This window comes from Solenopsis invicta, chromosome 5 (assembly GCF_016802725.1).
Source record: "Solenopsis invicta isolate M01_SB chromosome 5, UNIL_Sinv_3.0, whole genome shotgun sequence".
Classification (NCBI taxonomy): Eukaryota; Metazoa; Arthropoda; class Insecta; order Hymenoptera; family Formicidae; genus Solenopsis; species Solenopsis invicta.
In genome coordinates, this window is record NC_052668.1 from 18,085,259 (window position 1) to 18,110,019 (window position 24,761).

Below are 24,761 nucleotides of genomic sequence, written 5' to 3' on the forward strand. Positions count from 1 at the left end.
ATAGACAGTCTCACGTCACATCCTCATTCAGGAATTTATTAATAATGAGACATTGTTTACGATCCGTCAATGTTGATCCTTTTACACCATGGAAATTTCTATTAAGGACAATCAAAGTTCTCATAAGTGTGCACAAGTACCTCGCGAGCGAAATAATGGCGCATTTCAACCACCGTGCACAATTGACATTTCGCTATTTTCCAATGAATAAATAAATACAATTATTTTGAAACATCGTGTATACATTAGCATACGCGCACACGTCAAAATATATATTGTTGTATAAAATATAAATTCGCTCGGAGTCCTTTCACATGCTCTCTGTTATTAATTATTAAGTACGTACTTCAGATCGATATTAATTACAGGATTTTTATTAATGCAGATGAAGTGCATTTTCATGTACAACGTTCAAGATAAATCAGGAATATATTTTAGTTCGTATCGTTAATATTGTATAAGTCAAGTAAAATATGATTCATACACAAAAGCACCGTGCTAATTGGCGCACTTCAAAATTACATGAAAATTAAAAAAAAAGTCTGTATAAAAATATATAAAAAAGAATATAAATAGCGCGCAATAAATATCTAAAAATAATAGATTGTAAAGTCTTTATACATTTCTATTTACAAACTTCTTATTCGGACATGCAGTAATTCGTACCTGTAAACAGAGACATAAATAAGCATCATAAGATAAATGCGCTCTCAATGATACAATGACGCATACGCGATGCGTTGTACACTTTATGCACTCACCCGGCGTTACATATAAGATCCAATCTATGTATGTGCCGACACGCGTGTTAATCCCTGGTTTATCATTGCCGCAACCAAATCCGGAACTGATGATACCTATGAGAACCTCTCGCTTCGTCGTAGGATTTTGCCAAAGAGCGGGACCACCGCTGTCAAACTGTAATAAAAATTGTAGACACGAACGTAAAATTTTTTTTTCTGTACTCAATAACTTCCGCAGAATATCCTACGCTACCTGACACGCATCTTTTCCTTCCCCATAAGTGCATAATTGACTGTACGAGGCATTCGGATATTGTCGACGACATTCTCGGTACGTCATCACGGTTACAGTGACTTTCTGTAACGTTTGTGACTTCATTCCTCCGAATTGTGTCGTTCCCCAGCCTGCTTCGATCAAACCGAACAATATAATAAAAGTCGATTTGTATAAATCGCAGATCACAAGATTATTGTGCAACTTGCAGTTTGCACCACTTACACAAAACAATGAAAACTTGTAATATATTTTGAAAACACGTTAAATTATTTAGACAATTAATTGCTGCTATGATAATATTGCCTCACCCAATAAATCCACGTAACTTCCTGCAAAGGAATCAGATTGGTGTTGAAACGGAAGGCAAGCCGGTCCAACTTCTTCGCTGAAACTTATGACAGAATTCACCATTACTACAGCTATATCGTTTTCTAAAGTTTCGCTGTCGTAAAAAGGATGTATGTCAAATCTGGACACGGTGAAGACGCGCGAGGCATTTGTATCTGTACCTGTAATATTAATTAGGTTGTAATTATCAATATTATCATAATTAATACGAGCGCTGAAGGGACGAGATACGCGAAACCTTTTTTTTACGAATACGTGAGTTTTAACAATCTTGTAAAGATTACTCGGGATATCTAGTTAAGATCTACGTAAGCATATGTGTGTTGTATTTTACAGTTTAATTCTATAAATAGGTATTTAATTTATATTTACTTTGCTTAAATATCAAAATACTAATAAGATCGATTTATATATAAAAAAAAGTGAAACTGTTTATTCTAAGAAAAATTTGTTGGAAAAAATCTTCAAGGTTTTTGAAGAAATATATTTTTACCCGTGCTGAGATCGTGATCTCCCACGACTACAGCCATGGTACTTATGTTTCTATCCGTCAAGCAATGTGCTGCAGTCAATACGTATCTTTCGGATACGATAGTCGCTCCGCAAAATACGTCTCTTTCAAAATAATCGACGAGACCAGCCATCATGGGGTATTCGTTGACACCAGTTTCCATACCTCCCACTATTTTCGTCTGTGATGAATAATTAATAGTCGGGACAAAAAGTTCATAGAAATTTCTACATACGTGCACGTTGAATTTTTTTATGTTCCATTTCATTCGTATTTGGCACGTACCGGCTTTTTCCATCCGCATCTGCAATTGTCATTCTCTATTTCGTCGACCGCTTGCAGTTCGCACAGGAACTTGACTCCCGACGACCAGAATGACGTTGATAATTCAATGGTCATGAACTCTCCTGTCGATTCTATGCTAAATGTCTCGTTGCCGCAATAGGATTGAGACGCAGAATCATTCACATATACAGTTAGCTTGTCTAAGGCGCATCTAAAATTCTGCAAAAAAGTATATTCTAAATCGTAAAAAATTTAGTAATTGTTTGTAATTTGGTAATTAATGTAATTATTTTTAATTATATGTAATTTTAATCAATAATGAATAATTAGTTATGATATTGCTCTTTAACAATTCGAAGCTCAGAAAATTCACTTGGCGGACTTGAATCGACGGTTCTGGCAATAAATATCTTTCAATAATTACGTTCGATTCTTACGAGATATGAATCTTACCCACGGTATGTTGAAATTCTTGCAAGTTAATCTGATGCGATAATTACTTTCCGCAATCCACTTGCAATGTTGTCGACCGTAGGAAACGTTAGGATAGTCAAAATTGTATATGTAATAGATGCTACCGGGTTTTACATATTGAGAATAGTTACAGCTTTGATGAAACAAGCCGTTTGACATTATAAAACAGAACGACAGCTTCAGCAGGAGTAATCCAACTGTAAAAGACAATTCGTTACATCTATGTATATTTCCTTTATTATTACGGATACATAATAAGAAAGAAAGATGCATTGTATATAAAAATAATATTTTTTTAAATTTATCGTTACATTCAGTTTGCGTCACGGATGTCATACGAGGTTTTACCGTAAAATAACATTTTTAAATTAGCGGTTTTAATCTCGCCTGAAACGAGACAGGTACTAAAAGCATTTGCGCTGAAATTATGTCGGAAATAATAATGATAATTAAAAGTCGTTTGTGGCCAAGTATCACTTAAGAGTATTCCAGGAATAAATTATTGCGACGCAGTTGTTACCGACGACATTGCGCAACCAAGATGGTTTCCTTTGAAACATACATATGTAGTACTTGCTATTTTGCTAGCTTCTCGATTTGTATGTAGACATGTCTCTTTGGCAATCGAAATCAGATTTGCTACCAAATCGCCGTGTAATAAAGTGACATTACGATTAACTCAGAAATAGGTTGTCGTCTATAAAGAACCGCATTGCGGTTGTCATCATATATTGTAAGTTCGAGTAAATGTATAGAGACAGGCTAGACAAGAATGAGTTATGCTATTTGCTGAAGTCAATAAGCGAATCAATTTCATCGCATATTATTGCAATTCAGAACTTCCGTGGATCTTGTAAATATTACAAATCTAAATTGAGAATAGTTGACGCGTTGAACGAAACAGTGGATCATAATCCTGAAAGAATGTACATTTTTTCAACTCTTTTGAAAAGTATTTAAATTCATATAAAAAATTTGAGAAATTTTTTAAAAAGCATTTTTGTAATTTGGGAATTCTGAAAAAATTCTGTATAATTTTAAATTATATAGAAATTCTGAAAAATTTTTAAATTTTAAGAAATTTTAAAAAAATTAAATAAAGCAAAATCTCAAAAAAATTGTTTACTAGAAAAGTAAAATGTTTTACATTTTTAAAGAAATATTAATTGTTCAATTTTGCAGTCGAGCATTAGCACAACATGCATATTGCACGCTTGTTGCATATAGTTTTGCAAGTTATGAAATCCGCCGCGTAGCTATAAGTTTGTGCAAGAATAAACGGAACATATGTTATAGGTAGTTAGAGCAATTTTGTTATAAATGACAATTCTCTCTCTCTTCTTGTTCCCGATCTACGCTTTCAGTAGAGGCATCACGTTGAATGAACTTGAATGAAATATGCATACGCGCGCACATGTCTGTACCGCGGGCTTTCATTGATTGGCGCGACGGTCATTTCTGTCAGCTTGACCAGAGAGGCTTAATCAGAGAACTCTTGCGTTTGCAGCCATCTGACCGCTAACCGAAAACTTCAGTGAAGTTTACGCGTTCAGCATTATCTAGAAAAGCAGAGGACCGTTGCGGAGCTCGCGTTTACCAGCTGCCAGTCGTCGTCGTCGACTGTGTTCCAATATACGCTGCCAGTACTGGAAATCTATAGTTTACGTTACATATACTATAGATTTTCAGTGCTAGCAGGTGTACGTATATCGGAACATTCGGAACACAGCCGTCGCCGTCGCCGGTTGCCATGGCGGTCGAAGACATGGCTGTGATCAAAACACAATCAAACCGTGAGCTTCTCAAAGCTCACTTCGAGTCAATGCGAATCGAAACGTCACGTGTTTATGCCGGTAACGTCAGATTCGCATATGCAGATGGCTATTTAAAATTTTACTCAGCTGTCTGCCACGTGTTTATTTCCGGAGCAGCTGCGGGCGATGCCGAATCGCGACCACAGTGCCGATAAACATATCAAAGAAAAGGTAGGTTGTGCAAGTGTCTCAAATGTTTTCACGTCTCTTCGTGAAGATAAAAAGGTGTATTCCGACGTAAAGGTATTCTTTGTTCTCTTACATTCGATTCTATCGTAGCGCAGCAGTCGTAAGATTTCATTCGTGGACAATGAATTGGAGCCTGTACATAAGCCGCTACGATGTAGACGTTTCCATCGAGCTAGACGTCACTCGAGAGTCAACGGTGAGCTCGAGGAATCGGCGGATAAAAATGGAAATGGCAACGGCATCGCGTTGCCTAAAAGAAGTAGCAAGCATAGCGTTCAAAAGAAGATTGATAGATTAGTTGAAGAGAACCGAATGTTAACAATGAGGTTGGAAAGTTCTAACGTAAGTCCTGGTAAGTTTTTGTGTGTGCTGGCAATATATTTATTACAATATAAATAATATTTGTAAAATTACTAAGAAAATATCTTGTACAATTTCAGAGATTATTGCTGAATTACAAGAAAAGGATTCTTTAATGTCGAGAATTTGCAACAAGTACCACAGGTTGTTGAAAAATCACGACAGCCTGCAACAGGAATACGAGAGAGTAAATGCTCTTTTAGCAGAACGTGAAACGGAATACCATCAGCTGCATACGCATCACAAGAAATTTGCAGATGCTTTGCAAAAAATAGAGAAAACTAATTCCAGTCTTCTAACATTTAACCAGAAATGCAAAGCTGAAAATGTTCAGCTGAACGAAGATGTGCTGCTTCTTAAGAACGTGATATATCGATTGAACGCGGAGCTCGAAAGGTATCAGGATAAGTTGAAGGAGTCCGGATTAAGTGTTCTATCAAAAAATGTTAATGACATATTAGACTCTAAAAGACCGACGGACATCAAAACGTTATCGGACTCATGGGGTTCGGTCAATACACACGCGCTAGGTCCACTTTTAGACGCCTACCAGGAGAGTCTATCGGAGAAACAGGAGCTTGTAAATAAGTACGAGGAGGACATCGCGAATTTTAGCACCAGGTGCAAAGAGGTCATCATGGAGAATGAATATATGCAGAACGAAATAGAGAAATGGAAATCACAGGTATTTTATTTATAAAAGAAGATCGTCGTGCGCCTTACAAATTATTGTAGTAAAAAGTTTTCCAGTGTAACAGGTACGCGGAAGAGATCAAGATGATGTCCGAGGACGCTGACTTGCTCAAGGAATTGAACGAGTGTTACACGAGACAGACTGCTCATCAGAAGCAAAAGATACACGAGATCCACTCGTTATACGAGCAGAAAGTGGAAGCAATGTCGTTTGACAATAACAGACTTCACGAAGAGTGTCTCGCTTCCAAGACTGAATTGAGTAATGTTCAAGGGAAATACGATATTCTTCACAAAGAATATGAAAAGTTGCAAAACGATAACACCAAAACAATGCCTATTCATGTTCATAACTCATGTTCATAACGCTGCCGTCGAAGAATGTCGAGAACTGTTTGAGAAATTGAAGCGTCAGTATGAAACTGAAAAGGAAAAATTATCCGCTCGCATTAAAGAATTAGATGAATCTTATGGGCAAAATAAAACACAACTGGATGTAGTTACGATAGAGAGAAATCAATTGAAAGGGTTAAATAAGAGCTTTGAGAAGCGTTTGAAGTAAGTTTCATATCAATACATTGCAAACTATAACCTGTAATTGTGATTTGAACTTTTATTCCATTTCTTTTCTCTTTTTAGACGTATGCAGCGAAAACTGGAGCATTTTCAAAAAATCACGCATTCCATGCAAATATCTCGGGACTCCTTTAAGAAGCAATTAAGGAAAACTACACTATACTGCGAAGAGTTGTTCAGCGAATATGAAAGAATGGCTGCTGAACGAGATAAGTTGGTTAAACTTTTACACGAAACGGAAAATGAGAATGCCAGCATTCATTTGCTTGGCGATACTATCACTCAGCGAGTGGGTCACCTGAAGGACCAACTAAAGGTAATTTAATAAAAAGAAGTTACATGCTTAATTTTTCATTGATTTTATAAATGTGATTACTTATTATCGTCAGATCGTACATGAAGGTGCTAAGCAGCAATTAGCGCTGGCGGAGAAAAATATGAAGGTGCAGCAACTTGGAGTGCACCGGATGAAGGACGAGTACCATCGCGAGTTGCAACGCTTCAAGCACCTGCTGAAGCAGAAGGAGGAGACGATCGGACGATTGCAGAAAGAGATCAACGCGACTCGCGAGAACTTGGAACTCGTTTGGAAAGTTACCGGAAAGTCCAGTACTGACAACAAGAAGGTTAAAGAGGCGCAGAAAAGCGTCAAGATTCAGCACGTTTAGTTAAAACGCTTGGAAAAATCGTCTGCTATTTAGTGGACGAGTAGAAAAAATGTATATAAATAAATATAAATCCAGTTCCGTCCTTATTATATCGCGACGAGAGGGGCGATTAAAGAAAGTGACGATGGCAAATCATTGTTACGCTATGTAACAATTTACATGGCGTAACAACAATTATCCTTGCCGGCTATAAATGGAAACTAGTCATTGCGCAATATATATGTAGCATAATGTATTCAGTTCGACCTTTGTAATTTTATTACATATACATGATTATATAATTACATCGTTTTTTTATTGCGTTTTCATCCAGATCGGCGTGACATCGATGTCAAGCCGAATGTTACGTCACGAATTTAAAAGCGGCTCTGCTGTCGCGCCGATCGACTCGATCGTCGAGATAATGTATTCCGCATGATAATGACACGTTTCTCGCGTCGAATATACCCAAACGTTCTCGTTTCAATACTTCGGAGGAAACGGCAGATTTATCGATAGTATCACCGGTTTTATTACAGCGGTGACATCAACCGGCAAAAGGTTTTGAAGGTTGCCGCCGGTGACAGCGGAGTTAACCGGTCGGGGAACCGTCGCGGCCACGACGTGAAAAATTAACGTCCCCACTTATAGGAGTGATCTCACGTTCCATTAATATTAACATGCAAGGCGCGTAAGTGCGCTCGCAATCACTCATATCGCACCTTGCCGAGCGTTTGCTGAACGCCGATCTTCGCTAATTGCCGAACGTTTTTCTCGAGTGCAGATAAACGTTGGCTTTTACGTCGATATTGCGATAATGTGGACATCGAGAAAACACTTCAGATATTGTAACTGCTTGTAATCTATCCCTTACCTTTTAATCAAGTTGTTTCCGGACATCGAAAAGAGATTAATCGGCACCTTTGCAATTACATTTATCATTTTCGTAAGGAGGGGATCGAAAGATCCCTCTCTTTGTTTCCCATTAAAGAGATTTCGCAAGTGTTATAGTCATATTGTTCCGAATAATTCGTATCAATCATCCTTAATATTTGACATATGATATAAGTACTTGTACAGAGTTGGATAGTAACTACTTAAAAAGTTAAAAGTTTAATAAAATTAAAATGTTAATAATTTTTAATTAATAACTTCATTAATTTTAAATGAATTAATTTTTAACTTTAATTATTTCTGAAATACATACATAAAACATTAAATTTATTTAATGATCATATTATAATTGTTATGAGTAATCCAACTTTAAAAAATTATAAATTTTTAATTTAATATGAATAATGCTTCACTTTTCACTTTTCAAATTAACTTTTAAAATTCACTTTTTAATTGTACAAAAAAATATACATATTTCATATTACGTGCATAAGTGCGCCAAAAGCGCGCGAGTCTAATTATCGCGATTTGACTATCGTTTCGAGAATCGAAATATCGCCGTTCGAGAATTTCCGAATTGCGACTGTACTGTAGTGGGAGGTGTCATGGTGGTGCGCGGAGCCGCTTTCGAATCGCTCCGTATCTCTCGCATCCGTTCGCCATCCATGAATCTCGTGCGCGCCTGATGATTGGGTAAGGTAAAATCACGGTCGTCGATTTATCGGTGATGCCGTTTGCGACGCGCAATAAAGTAATCGCCCGTGCTGTACGCCGATGCGATGCCTCTGTGCGCCCGAAATCCATCCGTGCATCTCGCACCTTTCGTCGTCGAGACGCGTCGCAAGTCTAATTTTTGGTAGCATTTCTTACATTTTTTCCGTTAGGAAAGATCTGTGATCTAAAAGAGACGAAGTAATCTTCCATCGCGCGGCTCAGAGAATCTCGCCGTGTATACACTTTGATCAACGGGGATCTGCTTCGCGCTACCATATAGCTCGTGACGTCACGCCCGTCGAGAGCGCGCGCGAGCGAGAGGTCGCGTAAAAATGCGAGCGTCTAGTTAAAGCTAACTACTGCGCCGGTTACGTCGCACGCCGATTACGCGCGACAGGTATATATTAATTTGAGGAAGTAGTTCTCGCGCGAGATGTATGCGTGACCGACGAACTTGAAGCAAATCCGCGAAGATTAACGAGCGTGTTTTAACGATAGTGCTGAAAGGAGGCAAGACAGTTCAAGTTTTTGACATTGAAAAGTGAAATAAAAACTCGTTGTCGCTTGAAATAAATTTATAGTAAGTAGATTTAAAAAGTAATCTATTTTATTTTTTGTTATTTCACTTGGAGAAAGAAACCGCGAGATTTTTTACGTCGTATAAAAATATAAAGCACGGAATAGACATTTTATAAGATATTTACTCAAGTGACACAGGTTCAAAATACGTTTATTAAACGTTGAAAATTAATTCCAAATTGAAAAACAAACATTAAAATTAAAATTTGATATGTTTTTCTACTACCTATTAAACTATCTATTAAAACTATCTATTAACGTTTTATAAGGTTTTGCAACGTTTATATTAATGATTTTTTTTACTAAAATACTGTTTTTGTACAAGACATTTCAATGAGTTAATAAACGTGAAGTATTAGACATTGTAAATATTTAATAAACGTTTCTCATATATCACAAAAACATATCGATTAAACGTTTTAAAATGTTCATTAAATGTGAATGATCTGGTAGATTGGACTAAAATAAATTAGAATAAATTTGATTAAAATAATTAGACAGAATATAAAATTGAAATATATTAAAATATATGATATGTAAATTGTAATCAGATTTCTAGGTATCGGTCATGCAACTTTTTCCTACAATTTTTGTCATCGTAGTCAATAAAGGAATTTTTCGCTTTTCGTTTTTGTTTTAGAAGTAAAGTAAAAAATTTCTTCATGAACTTTAATCCCTGAAAAAAAATTAATGAAATGCTTCAATAAATTCATTAGTAATTGATATTTTATTATTTTTTGTCCTAAAATTTCAAGATCACATCTACACGAATTATTTACACATTATTTACGTTTATGTTATATTTACATAAAAAAATCTTTTTTATGTAAACAATACAAACAATATAAATTATTATAAATTGAATAAATCAAAATAGAAAATTAAGTATGTTAATAATTATAAAGATATTAATATAATTTAACTTTAGTATTGGTAAAGTAAAAATATATAATATTAAAAATAAAAAAGGAAATATAATTTTTCACAATTTCTCTTTCACGAATTTTTTTTATGTGAACAATGCAAACCTGTAAAATATATAAACTATTGTAAATTAGATAATACAAAGCACAATATAGAAAAAAGTAATTAAATTTAAAAATTGTTAGTATATCTGATTTTAATATATTAATAACAAAAATATATGATATTGAATATATATTATTAAAAATTAAAAAGTTAAAGAAAATTATATATTAAATTTTCATTATATTACATATCAGATTCAAATTTATGATCCACAGTTTACAGTTTGCAGAGATGACATTTTATATACGTAGTTTACATAGTTTACGTTGTTTAAGCGTCGTGTAAACTATTTACATTTTACACATAAACACAACGTAATCCCGGGAAAAAGTTACATGCTCGATGCCTGAAGCCAGTCACGCGGATCGTGCAAACCGTTCAAGGTGGGCACTGAAATATCGATTGAACTTCCTCGTGGCGGTGGAAGATTCGAATTGAATATTCGCGGGGCGTCCGAGCCGCCCCGTTGGCCTCGGCCGTTTCCGGCGCGCCTCGGGCGGGCTCGCGCACACAGGCAAAATGTCGTCTGCTAGGCGCGTCGTCCGTCGTCCGTATGCAACCGGACTCGCGCATTCGTGACGCGAAAATCGTGGCGTGATAAGGTGATAATGCGGGGTGCGTGCACGCTCGCGACTACGCGGTGGTGCGTTCGCGTGTCTCGGTGCGTTAATCGCCGGGAGCGTTAATCCCGTCCGTGCCGAGCGGACGCGCGCTCTCTCTCGCCGGGAACCACGGGAACGGGAGTGCGCGGAGTGTGTGCGACGAGGTGTCGCGTCGCCGTCGCGCGCGCGAGGGGCATCCGTCGTTCCTCCTCCGCGTCGTTGGAAAACATCGATTTTCGCTCGTTTTCCGTCCGAACGGACGATCGCCGGCGAGCAGATTCGTCATCCGTCTCCCCCCCAACCCTGCCCTCGCCCTCGCCGTTGCTCGGTCCCCGTCGGATCTGATTCGACGCCGCCGGCGTCGTGCTCGCGGACGATGCCACCGTGAGGAAGCGGTGCACCACTATCACCAGGAGGCAAGGACGACGCGCGGGAGGTGCGACGGATTATTTTCAGAGCGTAAGCCCCCCTTTTCTCTCTCTTTCTCTGTCTCACGTCCGCGCTCTTCCATCTCTCTCTCTCTCTCTTTCTCTTTCTCTCACTCTTTTTGCGCGTGGCACGCGTAGATCGTCGCCGTCGCGTGGCTCTATCACCGCCTGCAGTTAACGCTCCGAGCGTTGGCGGACGCGGTGCGCGGGAGGGAACGGCGCTCCGCTCCGCGAGAACGCCGGAAGTAGAATCCTCGTTACACTTGGCGTGCGACTAGGTTAGCTGGCTCGAAAACCGCGGCGCCACGACGCGAGACGACGTTGACGACGTGTCTCACGATTACGTCGACGACGACGACGACGACGAGGAGGAACGAGGCGCGAGGCGCGCAGCGAATATGTCCCACTCGATCTCCGAATCTGTAATTGAGCTGATTACAATTTTGCTACGCGGCGGGGGGCGCACTTGTGCCAACGATATCGCGATCTTGCGTCGCGTATTCGTCTCGATAGCGCAAGTAGCATGTACATACGTACGCGCGTGATATTCGCGGCTGTGTCTTCGCGAAAGTGCGGAAGTGAGTGAGAAGAAAGTGCGCGAGTTTCCCGAAAAGTCGATGGCGAGGATCGAGTTTAGAAAGCCGACGTTTCGATCGATATTTTCTCCATTCCTCGCGCTTTTAATTACATCTGGTTGCAGCACATTCGGAGAGTACGCGGGACAAAGGGGGAAAGATGTAAAACGTTGATAGAAGCGAATATGACTAATCTTAGCGCTCTTGCGAGAACGCGCTCGTACACAGCCACGTGTGTGTTTTCCGTGTGTTGATTTCGTGCTCGCTTTAACGAGCTCGCGGGGAAATGTAGGCTGCCAGTGACTAAGCGCCAGGTACAACACGCCGCGCGATATTTTCGATTTACGCAACCGACGGACCTTGAAAGTGTGGGAAGTGTAACGTGATAGCGCGGTGATAAACGGGCGAAAAGAGATACTTGGAAAAAAAAAATAGAGGACTCCGGTAATCTGCCGTTGTCGTCGTCGAGGAGTCGCGCCGGATTTCTAATTAATTAAATCCAGCCGATTGCGTACGTATCGCGTTTTCGAAATACCACGCTAGCGACTCGGAAAGTTTCGGATCGATACCGGTTTACGGTTTCACTTTTCAGACTTCTCGACCTTCCGTCGAAAATTTATCGCCGCGGTAACCCTCGACCTATGTAACATTTCGAGGCGAAATAGAATTTTGCGAAAAGAAAAGGAATCGGTTGTATCGCAGGCGAACGAGTGGCGCTCGTCGATCGATCGATGTGTGCTGCGCGTTTAATAATGCAGCTAAACTCGTAGGTACTCATTTTCCCGAGGAAAGGCTCGTAAAACTACAGAGTTATGACATATCTCGAAATGCATATCTCGAAAATTCATTATAACGAATCTATTCGGTTTTATTCGTCAGAAAAATTGACAGAGAAAGATGTTTGAAAGAATAATTAATTTTTCAAATAATTCTTTATAGAAAAATATATTAAATTATTGTAGAAATTTATCCATTAAATTAGAAGAGTTAACGAAGGAAGATATTTTTCTTATAGAATAATTCTTTATGGAAGAAATATACGTCGAAAAATATATTTAATTTATTAAGAAATACACGTCAGAAAATATATTAATTAATATTGTAAAAATTTCAACTATTTTTTATTTAAATTAAAAGAGCTGAAAGATATTTTTCTCGAATAAAATAACGAATAATTCTTTCTGGAAGAAATGCATATCAAAAAATATACTAAATTTATTGAAGAAATACGCATTGCAAAATACTGATTCGGAGCAGACGTTTTATCTATTAAATTAAAATGTATTTAGTCCGACTTCTTATCGCGATAATAAATTTCCACAAATAATTATTACATTTTATGTTAAATATATTTTGATTGTCTATAGAATAACGTTTGTCACGTGCTTTATGAAACATATGAGATAAAAGAAGGTATATTTAGAAGAATAATTTGTAAAACACGAAAAGATCGTATTCTAGAATTAAACTTGTCATACATTCTGTTATATTCTATTCTTAAAAAGAGATAAAAATGTGCCTGATGGTACCGAATGTGATTAGAAATCGTAAACGGACCGGTGTATTTTCTCTTGATCCCACCGTGTTTAAGGTTAAACTCGATTCCCGTTTAGTCGGCATGCAAATCGCGTTCGACGTTGAAAATGAAAGCCGCCCTCGCAGGTCAGGTACGCGATGAGAATACGACTGTCAGAATAATTTGAAAGTCATAATATCTACGAGAAGAACACGCGAGACGACCGTCTTTTATCTCGCGCGTATCGCCGTTCGTCGTTGGTGGCGTTTTTCGACAAGGCGGTGTAGTCACGCGGCAGATGCGAGCTTTCGTCGGCGACCGGTTATAACGACACGGAGCACCCTGAGAGAGTGAGAGAGAGAGAGAGAGAGAGAGAGAGAGAGAGAGAGAGAGAGAGAGAGAGAGAGATCTTTAATGGCTCGCTCGTAAAACCAGATCTCGACGCGTCGGGAGTTTCTTTGAGTAAGGTTTACTATTGTAAACCGCCGACGGCTTTTTCGTTAGATTTTAACCGGAAGCGGCATTAATTGCACGCAGCAGGAGAGGAAACGCGAATTTCCCAGATACGATCTCGTGAATTTGTGTCACGCTTTACCCGACGCGAGCCCGTCATTTTCTTTTCAGCCGAATGAACTTTTTAACCCGTCGTCCGAAGGAGAGACACGAAAATATCCATCGCGTCGCGACATTTCGCTCGTCGTTTCTCGTCGCGCCTCGTTTGCGAATCGCTCGCCCAATTTATTCGTTCGAGCCGAGCATTATTTCGAGCGCGAATCGAAGCCGTTCGAAGCTTGTGTAAGTGGAACGGATATCCGCGTCGCGCGCCGTCGAAAGCGTGGTTCGGCAAAGAGGAAAGAGAGTGAAGAAACGGGAGAGGAGAGCTTCCCCAGAGAGTTGGCGTGTTCCGCTTCTTAATTACGGTTTCATCGTGCGCGTTGCCGCCTCTCTTCCATTCATCGCGGATTTTTCTCGTGGGCGAGCGCGCCTTTATAGCGGCCTTGTTAATGCCCCGCGTTTGATACAATTTAAACTCACGCCGGCTTTTGATTGTTTGAAATATAATCTAACGGTACATCATGCGCGCGCGAGCAATGAATTCCGGAAGCTCTGTCGATGCCCGGTATAAATGCGAATAGAGAAGTCGATAGCTTTGGCCACATTTGTAAAGATCGCGGGTCAATGTACGGATAAGCTCACGACAAACGACCGGCTAGTATTTTCATAGCGGTTCAGAGAAGTACCATGTATATGATACGCTGGAAAATGGTATAAATTCACATGGTTGCTACAAACTACATGCTTTAACAGTCGGGATGACACAACGCGTCGGACGGAAAGAGCGATTCTTAGAGGAAAGTCGCCAAGAGAAAAAATACCGTTGAGCGAGCAGCTTAATCTAATTGGAAGCATCTTGTTAATTCAATAGCTATGTTAATTAAACAAAAAGATTAAATGTAAATACAATAACATACATGGATAAGTTAACAAATTTGGATGCAACTTTTCTCTACGGTCTGCAAAAAAATGTTGACAGATTCATTTGGAAGCAACGTTCACGAAGCAACGTTATATTTCAATAAGTGTAATATAGAAAATGATCGAAATACGACTTCACTCATCCGCACGTGTCGCCGTCGGTTCGTCAAGGTCGTGTCGCGATCTCAAGATAGCCGCCAGCATTATTTTCATTTCGTCCCCTAGGTAGCTAGAGTTCTCGGAAGCCGCGCGGCGGTTTCAGACGCCCTTCAGCGTGTATACAGCGGCTTCAACGAGCACGTTTCGCTCGCGTGATAAATAATACGTGACCCCACAACCCTCGTGAATTTTCTCTATCGCGACTACTCCCATCCCCTTCCCGAGTCAGAGTCCCGCGCGATCTAGAACAGAGGGTGAGCCGAACGCTCTAGTAGCGAAGCGTGGTCGACCGAACGTCGGTCGCCGTGCTGCGCGTGTCATCGTGGTTCCGTAGTTCCGTTTTTCCTTCCGAGTCTCATGTTTCGTCGCGCGGTTCGCAGCAACCGCGCGATTCGTTTCGGATGAAACAAACAAACAAACGCGATCCGCGCGGGCGCGAAGACGCGGGAAGGAGAGAAGGCGAGGAGGAGGGGACGGCGGTGTGAGAGTGTTACGTTTTTCTTCGCAGTGGACGCACGTGCGTCGAAGCGCACGTGTGGCGGATGGACCCTCTCGCGTCTCATGGTGTTCGGTATCGCGTCGCGCAGTGATGTAAACAATGATGTCGACAAACGGCCGCGAGTTGTTGTTGACGCAGCGTCGTGGTGGTAGCGGTGTGTAAAGGACATTGCCATCGCGAGACGTGGTGCCGTACGGAAAGCAGCGGAAAGAGAGAGAGAGAGAGAGACACGCATGCGGCGCGGGACCCGAGTATGGTGTAAGAGAAGCAATCGGACGGCTTGGGCTGCAGGGATCATGGAGTTCGAGCTGGACGGCAGCCTCAAGGAATGGGCGAAGGACAAGCCCCTGAGCATCCTGCAGCTCGATCCTGCCGACCGGGCCGTGTTGCGAATCGCTGGTGAGTAGTACCGCAACGTCGTACATCGACCGCTGCTTGTAGCCTTAATTGCATGCCTACGGTGGATGACTCTTGGGGATATCCCGGGATACTCGAGCGAACGCTCCGCAGCGTTCTAATAATCATGTGTGTGCCTCCATGGCACGAGAAATGCAACAGAGAAAACTTTGATTTTGTAAAATTTACGCGCGATTAACGCCGAATTGCGTAGCAGGTTCTCGAAGTAGTACGTAGAAGTTGTAATGATATCAGAAGCCACTCGTTTGTTACTCGGTGACATCATAATGATGTCATAAGGCTAACGTTTGTTGACTTATGCTCGATTTCTCAACATCTTTCTATAACCATCTTCTAGATAAAGATATTCATCAATTGACTAAAAAATCGTTTTTGTCACTGTTGGAACCTCTAAGGCGTGTTCTTTTTGTTAGCTGAACTGGCTGCATTAGTTTACAGTTTTATCTTTTTTCCTTTACGTTGGAAGAAGAAAGATAAACTCTGAACTAGTACAGTTTAACTAAAAAAAAAAAACAACTCTAGTTACGTATTTAATGGATAGCTATTTTTCATACTGCTAACTTTCGACACAAAATATGCTGGAAATTATCATATTTTCTGAGAGATATTTCGTGGAGAAAGTTATCTAGAGGTGAAGAAATCGGGCATTAAGTAATAACAAGTCATAATGATATCATTATAATGTTCTTATGACTTTGTGTTCTATCTTGGTTCATACTTTTGATTTATTCGTGCTTCTATAACGAACGAAAATAATTAAATAAGCTTGGATATTATCAAGATTTTTTTTACCATATGAAATTCGCAATTTAATTTCTTCGGGAAAGATCTTTAGAATGACAGTAGCAGCAGCGATTGCTGCTTTAGCTAGTACATTCGAAAATTTGCTGGTAATCGGTAACTTTTTCTTTAGACCGGGTACAAAGTAAAAAAGTTTCTCCATTAACTCCGACAGTAAAAATTTTCACATTTCTTCCCCGGAAAAAATCACACGATTGCTACTCAGGTATAACGCGTAATCCGAGTACGCACTCGAGTCCGTAGCTTGCTGCTCGACTCGCTTCTCTAGCAGCGTGAACTCGCATTCGTGAATTCATGCGGCGCAAATGCGCGGTGAGTCTGCGAGATTTGGAGACGCTGCCCGATGTCGCTGATTCATCTTAATGCGCTCGCCTTCTCGTCTGCGGGCGCGCTTTCGTAGGGTCAGAATGTTAACAACGTTGACACGCGGCTATTTCAGCCGGTGGTTATTTACTTTTCGACGATAAATATAGAGGCGCATTAGCAAGTGCATGGTCGCGTCCGGCTCTTCTCGGCTGTAACACAGTGCAAAGCGTTGTTCAGACATGTATCTTGCTCTCGGGGCGACAAAACCGACTGCCAACTTGGGCTCGGTGTATCGTAAACATCCGCGAATGTGTTCGACTCTGCCGGCGTCGAACCCACGTGGCTTATCCGGTCTTCGATGAGATGATCAATTGTTGATGTTATTGAGGCTCGAAAATGTGGAGAGAAAAGAAAGACCTTCGGAAATTGTTGCTGGGCGTGTCACTAATTGTAAGCTTCAAAATGTGATAAGCATTACATGATATAATTAAATTATAAAAGTAATATTAAAATTTATTGTTGCTCGTTCAACTATTTTTGTAATACATCGGTGAGTCATCGTAGATGAATATAAATTCTTTTAATACTCGTTCTTGGATACGAAATAATTTAATTACTGCCTATTCTAAATTTATTATGCATTTTAATGTAATCTGATGCCGCGCTGGGACGTCGACACCCGATCATTGGCCGTATCGTTCGCATGTAAATTCCTCTCCCACGAACTTTACGATCTCTTTGTACACACAGAGACAACGTATCTCGTTGTCAGCAGAACGTTATCGTTCGTCGAATCTTTGTCAGTCATTTACCGTTTGCGAATGAGAGAGACGGACATCTGATAGAAGTGCACTTAACTAGATAAAAGTGCACTCCCTTTTGACGCAGAGCCTGATTATTTGAATGGCATTTACCGTGTCTAGATTTTTATCACTTTCTATGTAGGATACGCATGATAATGGTTGACGTAACATTTACGATAATACAAAATTATAATAATGTAGGAATGACATTTACAGGGTTGAACCCATTAAAAAAATAATTCACTTAAAAATCCCACCCAAAGATTTAATTAAAACTTAATAATAGCTTAATAAATGAAAAGGCTGGTCGATCTGATTTGGCATAGGTTGCTCTTTTTATAGATGTGTTTTATATTAATTACTAAATTAAATAAATTGAAATTGATTTATAATTGAATTATCAATTGAACAGTAAATTTTGTTAATCATTAGTGTGTGTATGGACTATAAAAAAAATATAGAACACATAAAACCCTAAAAAAAAAAATCAATACTCAAAAGACTCGAAAAAATTTTACTAAGCTTTTTTTCAAAATAATTTTTTCTAACCCTGCATTGATAGGATTATTTTTCGGTGCGCACTGTTACTCTGATTATTTAATTCGCTGTCACGTTGTTTTTGATTGACGGAGATTGTGTCGATCAATGGTGACCCTCGTGAGCATGCGGTGAACATGCGAGCACTCCGTGTACCGAATTGTACGATTAGCTTTCTGACGTTCATTTAGGAGATAATTGGGGTCACGTAAAAAAAAAAAAAAGAATATGGATAATGAACGAAATGCGTGTTAACGGTCTGCTATTCTAACACAATGGTCAGCCGGTGCGGTGCACAAAGGTTCTGGGCGTTACCTTTCGACTGTTGAAATTAATGCGATAACGCGAGGCCTGTCTGCTGATCGCCCTAATTTGCGAGACTAACGATCCTCAGACAGCGATCTAGACAAATAAAAATTCTGCCAAGAACTTAATATATGAAATTCGCTACATCTCGTGACAATAAAAATTATGATGTAACGTGCAGTATTTTCGTTTTTTTCCGTTTTTTTCCTTCGGCAATTGTTAACAAGAACATTGTTTTTTTGTGTACTTTTGAATAATGATGACCTACATTCCATTTATATTGGTGTGCAGTTAATCCTTTCGCATTCGTCGTTACCCTTACAACAATCTTTAGATCTGATCAGATGTCAAATTAATCGATATTTGAACAACACAAAATAATATTTTAATTTCATTTTAATCCAAAAGCATTAATGGGATAATTATGAAAAAAATTCAGGTATCACAAAAAATCGCTGGATTTACGCGTTTCCGTTGTCAATAGTATATACATGTAAATCAATAAATCTTGGTATTCAAAAATAATTAGACAAGTCAACGCTTGTCAAAAACACGTAAATCTTGGTAAAATAAAAAAAAACGAAATATTGTGAGATTCCAACATAATGACCATCGCGTTTCCGTACTTTGCGACAACGTCGAGCTCGTCCTTCAACGAGGAGCCAACGAGAGCAGAAACCCGAGAGTGCATTCTGTAAATATCGAGTTGCGCGTCAGAGATCGTCTTACCGCGATAATTTTTCTTCCACGGACGCCGCAGTTTCTTTTCTTCTCTTTTCTTTTCGGTGCCTCGCGTCGCGACGCGTTCGGTCTTCCTTGATTATCATCTGTCTCGGACGTGCGTGGTGGCGCGTGGGTGTCAATTATTCTTCCGACTTCATTATTCGAGACGCCCGGATGTACAAAAATAGTACTGAATAACGATGAGGCATGAGTGAGGAAGAATTTACATAGTCATAGGTAGAAAAGAATTTCTTTAGATCTGTAGATTCTTTTGCAAATGACATTAGGTTTCTCTTATCGTGATTGTATGTCACAATTTAATTTGCGAGGCACGCGTGTGTAAGTCGGTAGCTAACGTAAGATGCATTGAGATCCTATGTATCACATACCCATCTATTCGTTAAGTATTAATGACCCGTGGCCATTTAAGTTTGTTATGCGCTATTAGTCATAAGGTAGTCAACGCGCGTTTCGCAGTAGCACGTTTCGTGGCCGTCTATTTGTACGACGGTGATGCGATCCAGGAACTACCTGTCCATTGTTGCGTAATTGAATATCACAAAGTGTCTAGTCATAGCGCCGTATATCATCTATCAAATTCTTCCCGACTAAAATTTGCTTTAGTTCGAAGATGTAGAAAATTTTTATTGCGAACACAATTTATCAATTTAATTTGTAAAGTTGTTTTTATTTCTTTATCAAATAGAGAAAGATACGATTTCGAGTATTATCTGAAAAATATTTGCTATATCTTTCGTCCTAATTCTCGATTTTATAAAAGATGAGAAAATTGGTTGGAAAATGCTGCATGAAGATTCAAAATATTTTTCAAGTATTTAATAACGGTCAAGGTTGTTGGTGATTCCAGAGAAAAATCAGAGAATTTAAAAATCATCAAGTAGAAATCATTAAAAATGGTGAAAGTAGAACATAATGTTTTAGTGAAATAATTAAATCTCAATAAGCAATGTGCGAACAATGGGCGAGATTTCAAGGCTACGGTTCACGTAGCCATGCTCTAAAAAAAGAATTTCTATAATTTTTCTTTGTTTTTATTAATGCTTCTTTTTGGCTTCAATCCAGGAATTTTTCTAAAAAGTGACCGAGAAAATCGAGAAAAGTTCAAGGGAATATTGTTTTCCTGTTTCTCTAAACAACCCTGACTATTCTCTAATGTTTAATGTATAGCTCAGCCAAGTTTTCACGGATTGATTTCTCAAGCCGTTGACAGCGGCATCGTTTTTGTCTACTGGTTGGGCTGGTCGAATCGCTCTATCTCCCGCGGACTATAGGAAGTAGGGACAAGTTAGGTCAGTTCACATTGAGCCACGGCCGTGGAGGCGGCAACAGGTGCTCGGGTCACGGTTCGATGCCCGGCTATATGCCATCAGCTGCCTCTTCGTTCGCCTCTCTGCTTAGAGTCTATCTACCTAGAGGCGATGCGCCTTCCACTTTTAATTATTGCCAGTTGGACGACTTTCCCTGTGAGAGTACAGAAGGCCGTTCCGAGTCTTGCGGCGTAAAGGCACTTTGAAAAAGGCGTTTCAATAATTTTATTACTAAGCGGCGTTTAACGATGAAATTAGAAGCTTTTGTATTGCAGTAAACAAACAATGAAAATGTCTTACTAATTTAAATTTTAAAAATTGGCTACAACAAGCTAGGTAGTATTTACTATTCTCACAAGTTTTGAAGTTTATTTGTAGTGATTGTAATAGACTTACAACGTGATTGTATTAAACATCTATTTATTCAGAAACTTCTACTACTGCCAACTCATCGTATATATTTTAATGTAGGTCTAATATATGGCCAAACGTTTGCAATTGTAACTTTGTAAATTGGAAGTTTATTAAAGTCCATTGTCAACTTTCAAATTTGTAAAAATAGAATAGCAACTATTACAATGAAAACATTTTTTTAATTTTAAATAAATATTTTTTATGAAACATTTTCTTGGTTAAAAAACATATTATTTTACATTAACTAATATTAAAATCAAAGGAAATGATTTGTTCGGAAGATACTTTTTTTCAGTGTATCTAGCTTGACTCGTTGTGTTCAATGTAATTTTTATATTATAATTGTGGCTTTTAATGAATTAAGAATGTGATTCCGAATTGCTCGTCAAGTATTTTCACATAAAACCACATGTGGGCCCATATGTCAACGCGTAAACGTAGAACGTCGGCTGTTTAGACGTGCAAACTCCATCGGGGCGTGCAGACTAAACTTGAGTGCGAGACGTGTTCGTGACCATGCGGCGGTGCGCTTATGCCGCTCGGGCTTAATGTAAATTTAACCATGGACAATGACTACTACCCACTGAAGTCGCTTTTCGCGTTTTAACTTCACAATTCTCGTGGGAGATCTAAAGACCGCGCCGCGAATGTTCTGACATTTTCCGTCCTCTTTCTCTCTCTCTTCTGCCAAAAGCAAGAAACAAAAGTATATAGTCAACAACACCACCACCACCTACTCGGTACTAACTACCGCTTCATTCGCAGCACACCGTTAGAATATTTCGCATCCGAGCACACGTCGCGTAACGTCGCGTTGCGAGCCGTATGTAGGCGTATAGGCGGAAAAATGTAACGAGTTAATGTGAACTAGGTTCATTGCCTCGTATGAAAGCTTTTAGCGTTCTCAAGCAATCTTGCATAATATTCCCGAGCGAGAGAGAAAGACAGCGTTTTTTTTTCCAGATATTTAGCATTGTCAATTTTGAATTTCAAATTATTAATGATATTTTTATATCATTTTATTTATATAAAATCCTTGGAAACAGAACATTCCTAAAAATCTGAGACGTTATTTAAATATTTAAACGTTATAAACGTTTGGATGTTATTAATGTCAAATATTTTGGAACGTCTTCAAACACTTTTCGTCTCTGTGTACTTTCGAGATGCAAATGATACTTTAGAATGCCGCTCGCTCGAGTTGAGTCTGCACATGTTCCCTTGTGTGGTGTCAGTGCTATGTAAATATACCATATAACCGCGATATACCTAATGAAACACCGGGGTGCTCATCCTGACTGGCTCATTGACATGTACGTTGTAATTAATCTTACATAACAATTGCAACACGGAAAAAATCACAAACCATGCGATGTGCTTCTCTGGCTAACGTTTTCTAATGCGTCGCTTTTCAATTGACCAATCAACTATCTTGAAATAACTTTAACTTTGAAATTGAAGTTGAATTAAATTTGAAGTTAAATTTGAAAAGTTCGATTTTGTCGAACGTTGAAACTTTTACTAGAAATCATTTTTATATAGACAAATAGAAAAATCATCTTCGCTTATCTTAATTTGATACAAGATAAACGTAGCATGATATAATAATATAAGGTTATATTAAACTGCAATAATATAAGGTTATATTAAACCAGTGAAAAATTTTGCTCTGGATACCGTTATAAGGAGGCCAGAGGTTAGGCCAGTTAGTTCGACTTATAGACGTGAGATCCTATTTGCGATTATTCTTCTTTTGTTAACTCGGAAACAAAGAGATTGCAATTTACATATAAATTATACGTTATATTGAATTTACATTGCAATTTTTTGTAATGCAATTGTTAATTAACACGGACTGGTTCTACTTTACCAGCAAGAGATATTGGAACATCACGAGAACGTTGCACCCATCTCATCGATACTACCGTCACCGCTTTACCACACCTTAATATTATTATCATATAGTGACCGTTGATACTCTTGAACTCTTTCATGAATCAGGTCACTGATAAGTCGCTTTGAAGAAATTATTTTAGAATTAATCTTATGTTTCTGACAAGCAAATCTAGAGTATGAAACGTTGCAATCAATTATTTTTTATCTATAATTATATAATTATCTTTTATTTATCTAAGTTATGAGTTTCAAGATTTATTTTTCTTTACTTGTGATTTATGATAAGACACGTGCGAGAATAACGTGTCATCGTTGGCAGCGCAATGTTGATAATTTGCACGCATGTGCTCTGCGAATCGCACGTCGATCTCGAGCTTGCGATGGTTGATTTTGCACGTTGCGTATGTCTGAACTCGTCTCGTTCGCGATATGAATACATTTATTTCGAAAATCTATGATCAATAAGACAAAATATATTTTACAGAGAGGAGATATATTTTATAGAAATGTATATTCTGTTACCACAATCAAACTTTTATAATTAATAAATATCGAAGGAAATGTGACGAGTAGTATTTGCTTCTGAATATTTCAATTTTTTTTTTTAGTGTAATTTAGAGAAACAAGCTTACCTTGTGAAACTTTTTTTAATTTCTGCCTCATTTTTTAGAAAGTTGATGTTACAGTATCTAACGTACAATGTCACTTGCACAATACTTTATGTTTCAATAAACTCAAATGTATTTTAAGCACTCACGTAAGTTACGTAGATACCGCATAATTTTTGAAAATACTAATGTAGTATATTTAATAAGATTAGCAACGATTAAATCAGCGTCCAGTGTAACACTGATTTTATATGAGAAGCGACGTACTTATATATTTGGAGTAATCTTGGTCTCCATCGTTGTACAGTTAGGAATGCCAGTTAAAGTTGCTGCCAGCTACGTAAAACGCGAGTTAAATTACAATAAAGCCATGATCGTGGTCGATGACATTGGTTGAACGGTTGACGACAAATCCAAAGACTTGAAGACACTTGAGCTTATTAGCGCTGTAATCGTGTCTGCTTATTTAAACGAGTGCAATTTAATTCAATACTGAGTGGTGTTTCCGAGAAATTTTAAAAGTAACATTTTTTTCTAATTTATAACGAATTTCAATTACATTAATTAATAACGATAATAACATTTAATCAAGGTAAAAACTCGGTGGTACAGGGTTCGAGTTCATTTCGCGAATGGAAGGTTAATACGCATGAATTCCTGGTAGTAATTTATCCTACACGTTGCGACGACCATACATCCATTCCGCGTTGCATCAAGGTATGAATAGCTGATCAATTTAAGCGTCCCTAGACACGCATATTGGCGAGGGTTACGTGGCTGCGAGAAATAACGCGTGACCCCACCGGGAAAATTTGACCAGAGCTCTCTTTCTCTTTCTCTCACTCGATTCGTCCATAGAATGGTCTGGGTACGCGTTTGTTACTGGGTGGGGTACATGAAAGATTGCCGGTGCTCTAAATAGTATTGGTGGCCCTACGTGTCTTCCACTTGATCGCGAGTGCTTCTCCGGATCGAACTCTAGAGCATCGTTAGAGGCCAAATAATCGGGCGTGAATGCCTCAATGATGACGCCCGTTATGATACAAATACACTGCTCCTTTGAATAGCTTTCAGTGAAGCGTTTTTCGCATGTCTTTTCGAATCGACATCGTGATAACGTTGTCCAAAATATACGAAAATGTACATTGAGGAAAAAAAAATTGTCAACTTGATTAAACCTTTTCAGTTCAAGTATTTATGTATTTAAGTTAAAGTTGAGCTGAAGAAATTTAAT

General features: G+C 38.8%; 3 protein-coding genes across 20 annotated transcripts in view; 2 read left to right on the forward strand and 1 right to left on the reverse strand.

Moving 5' to 3' along the window:
• Window positions 1-362: 362 nt before the first annotated feature.
• LOC105205859 (venom serine protease 34) lies at window positions 363-24,730 on the reverse strand. Its single transcript, XM_039449445.1, has 8 exons — window positions 23,552-24,730; window positions 2,618-2,835; window positions 2,165-2,383; window positions 1,862-2,060; window positions 1,329-1,529; window positions 997-1,148; window positions 762-918; window positions 363-666 (listed from the first exon to the last, which is right to left on the reverse strand). Exons 1-8 carry the CDS (start codon window positions 23,580-23,582, stop codon window positions 641-643), a joined length of 1,203 nt encoding a protein of 400 aa, XP_039305379.1. The 5' UTR covers window positions 23,583-24,730; the 3' UTR covers window positions 363-640.
• LOC105205755 (protein Cep89 homolog) lies at window positions 3,801-7,224 on the forward strand. The gene is given in 7 exon segments (XM_011175256.3): window positions 3,801-4,623; window positions 4,732-4,993; window positions 5,082-5,686; window positions 5,752-6,036; window positions 6,038-6,252; window positions 6,334-6,586; window positions 6,660-7,224. Coding segments are annotated over 7 exon segments (1,944 nt in total). The 5' UTR covers window positions 3,801-4,578; the 3' UTR covers window positions 6,939-7,224.
• LOC105205754 (microtubule-actin cross-linking factor 1) overlaps window positions 8,659-24,761 on the forward strand; it is a 108,565-nt gene continuing 92,462 nt past the window's right edge. For 10 of the 18 annotated variants that reach the window (XM_039449410.1, XM_039449415.1, XM_039449423.1 and 7 more), the window contains exon 1: window positions 12,909-15,787. Coding sequence is in view for 8 of the 18 variants with exons in the window: in XM_039449421.1 (XP_039305355.1) it covers window positions 15,622-15,787 (166 nt within the window). In the remaining 10 variants the exon portion in view is untranslated. Of the gene's footprint in view, window positions 9,106-10,715; window positions 11,195-12,908; window positions 15,788-24,761 lie in introns of those variants that run through there. The other 8 variants (XM_039449427.1, XM_039449432.1, XM_039449442.1 and 5 more) reach the window with 6 other exon arrangements.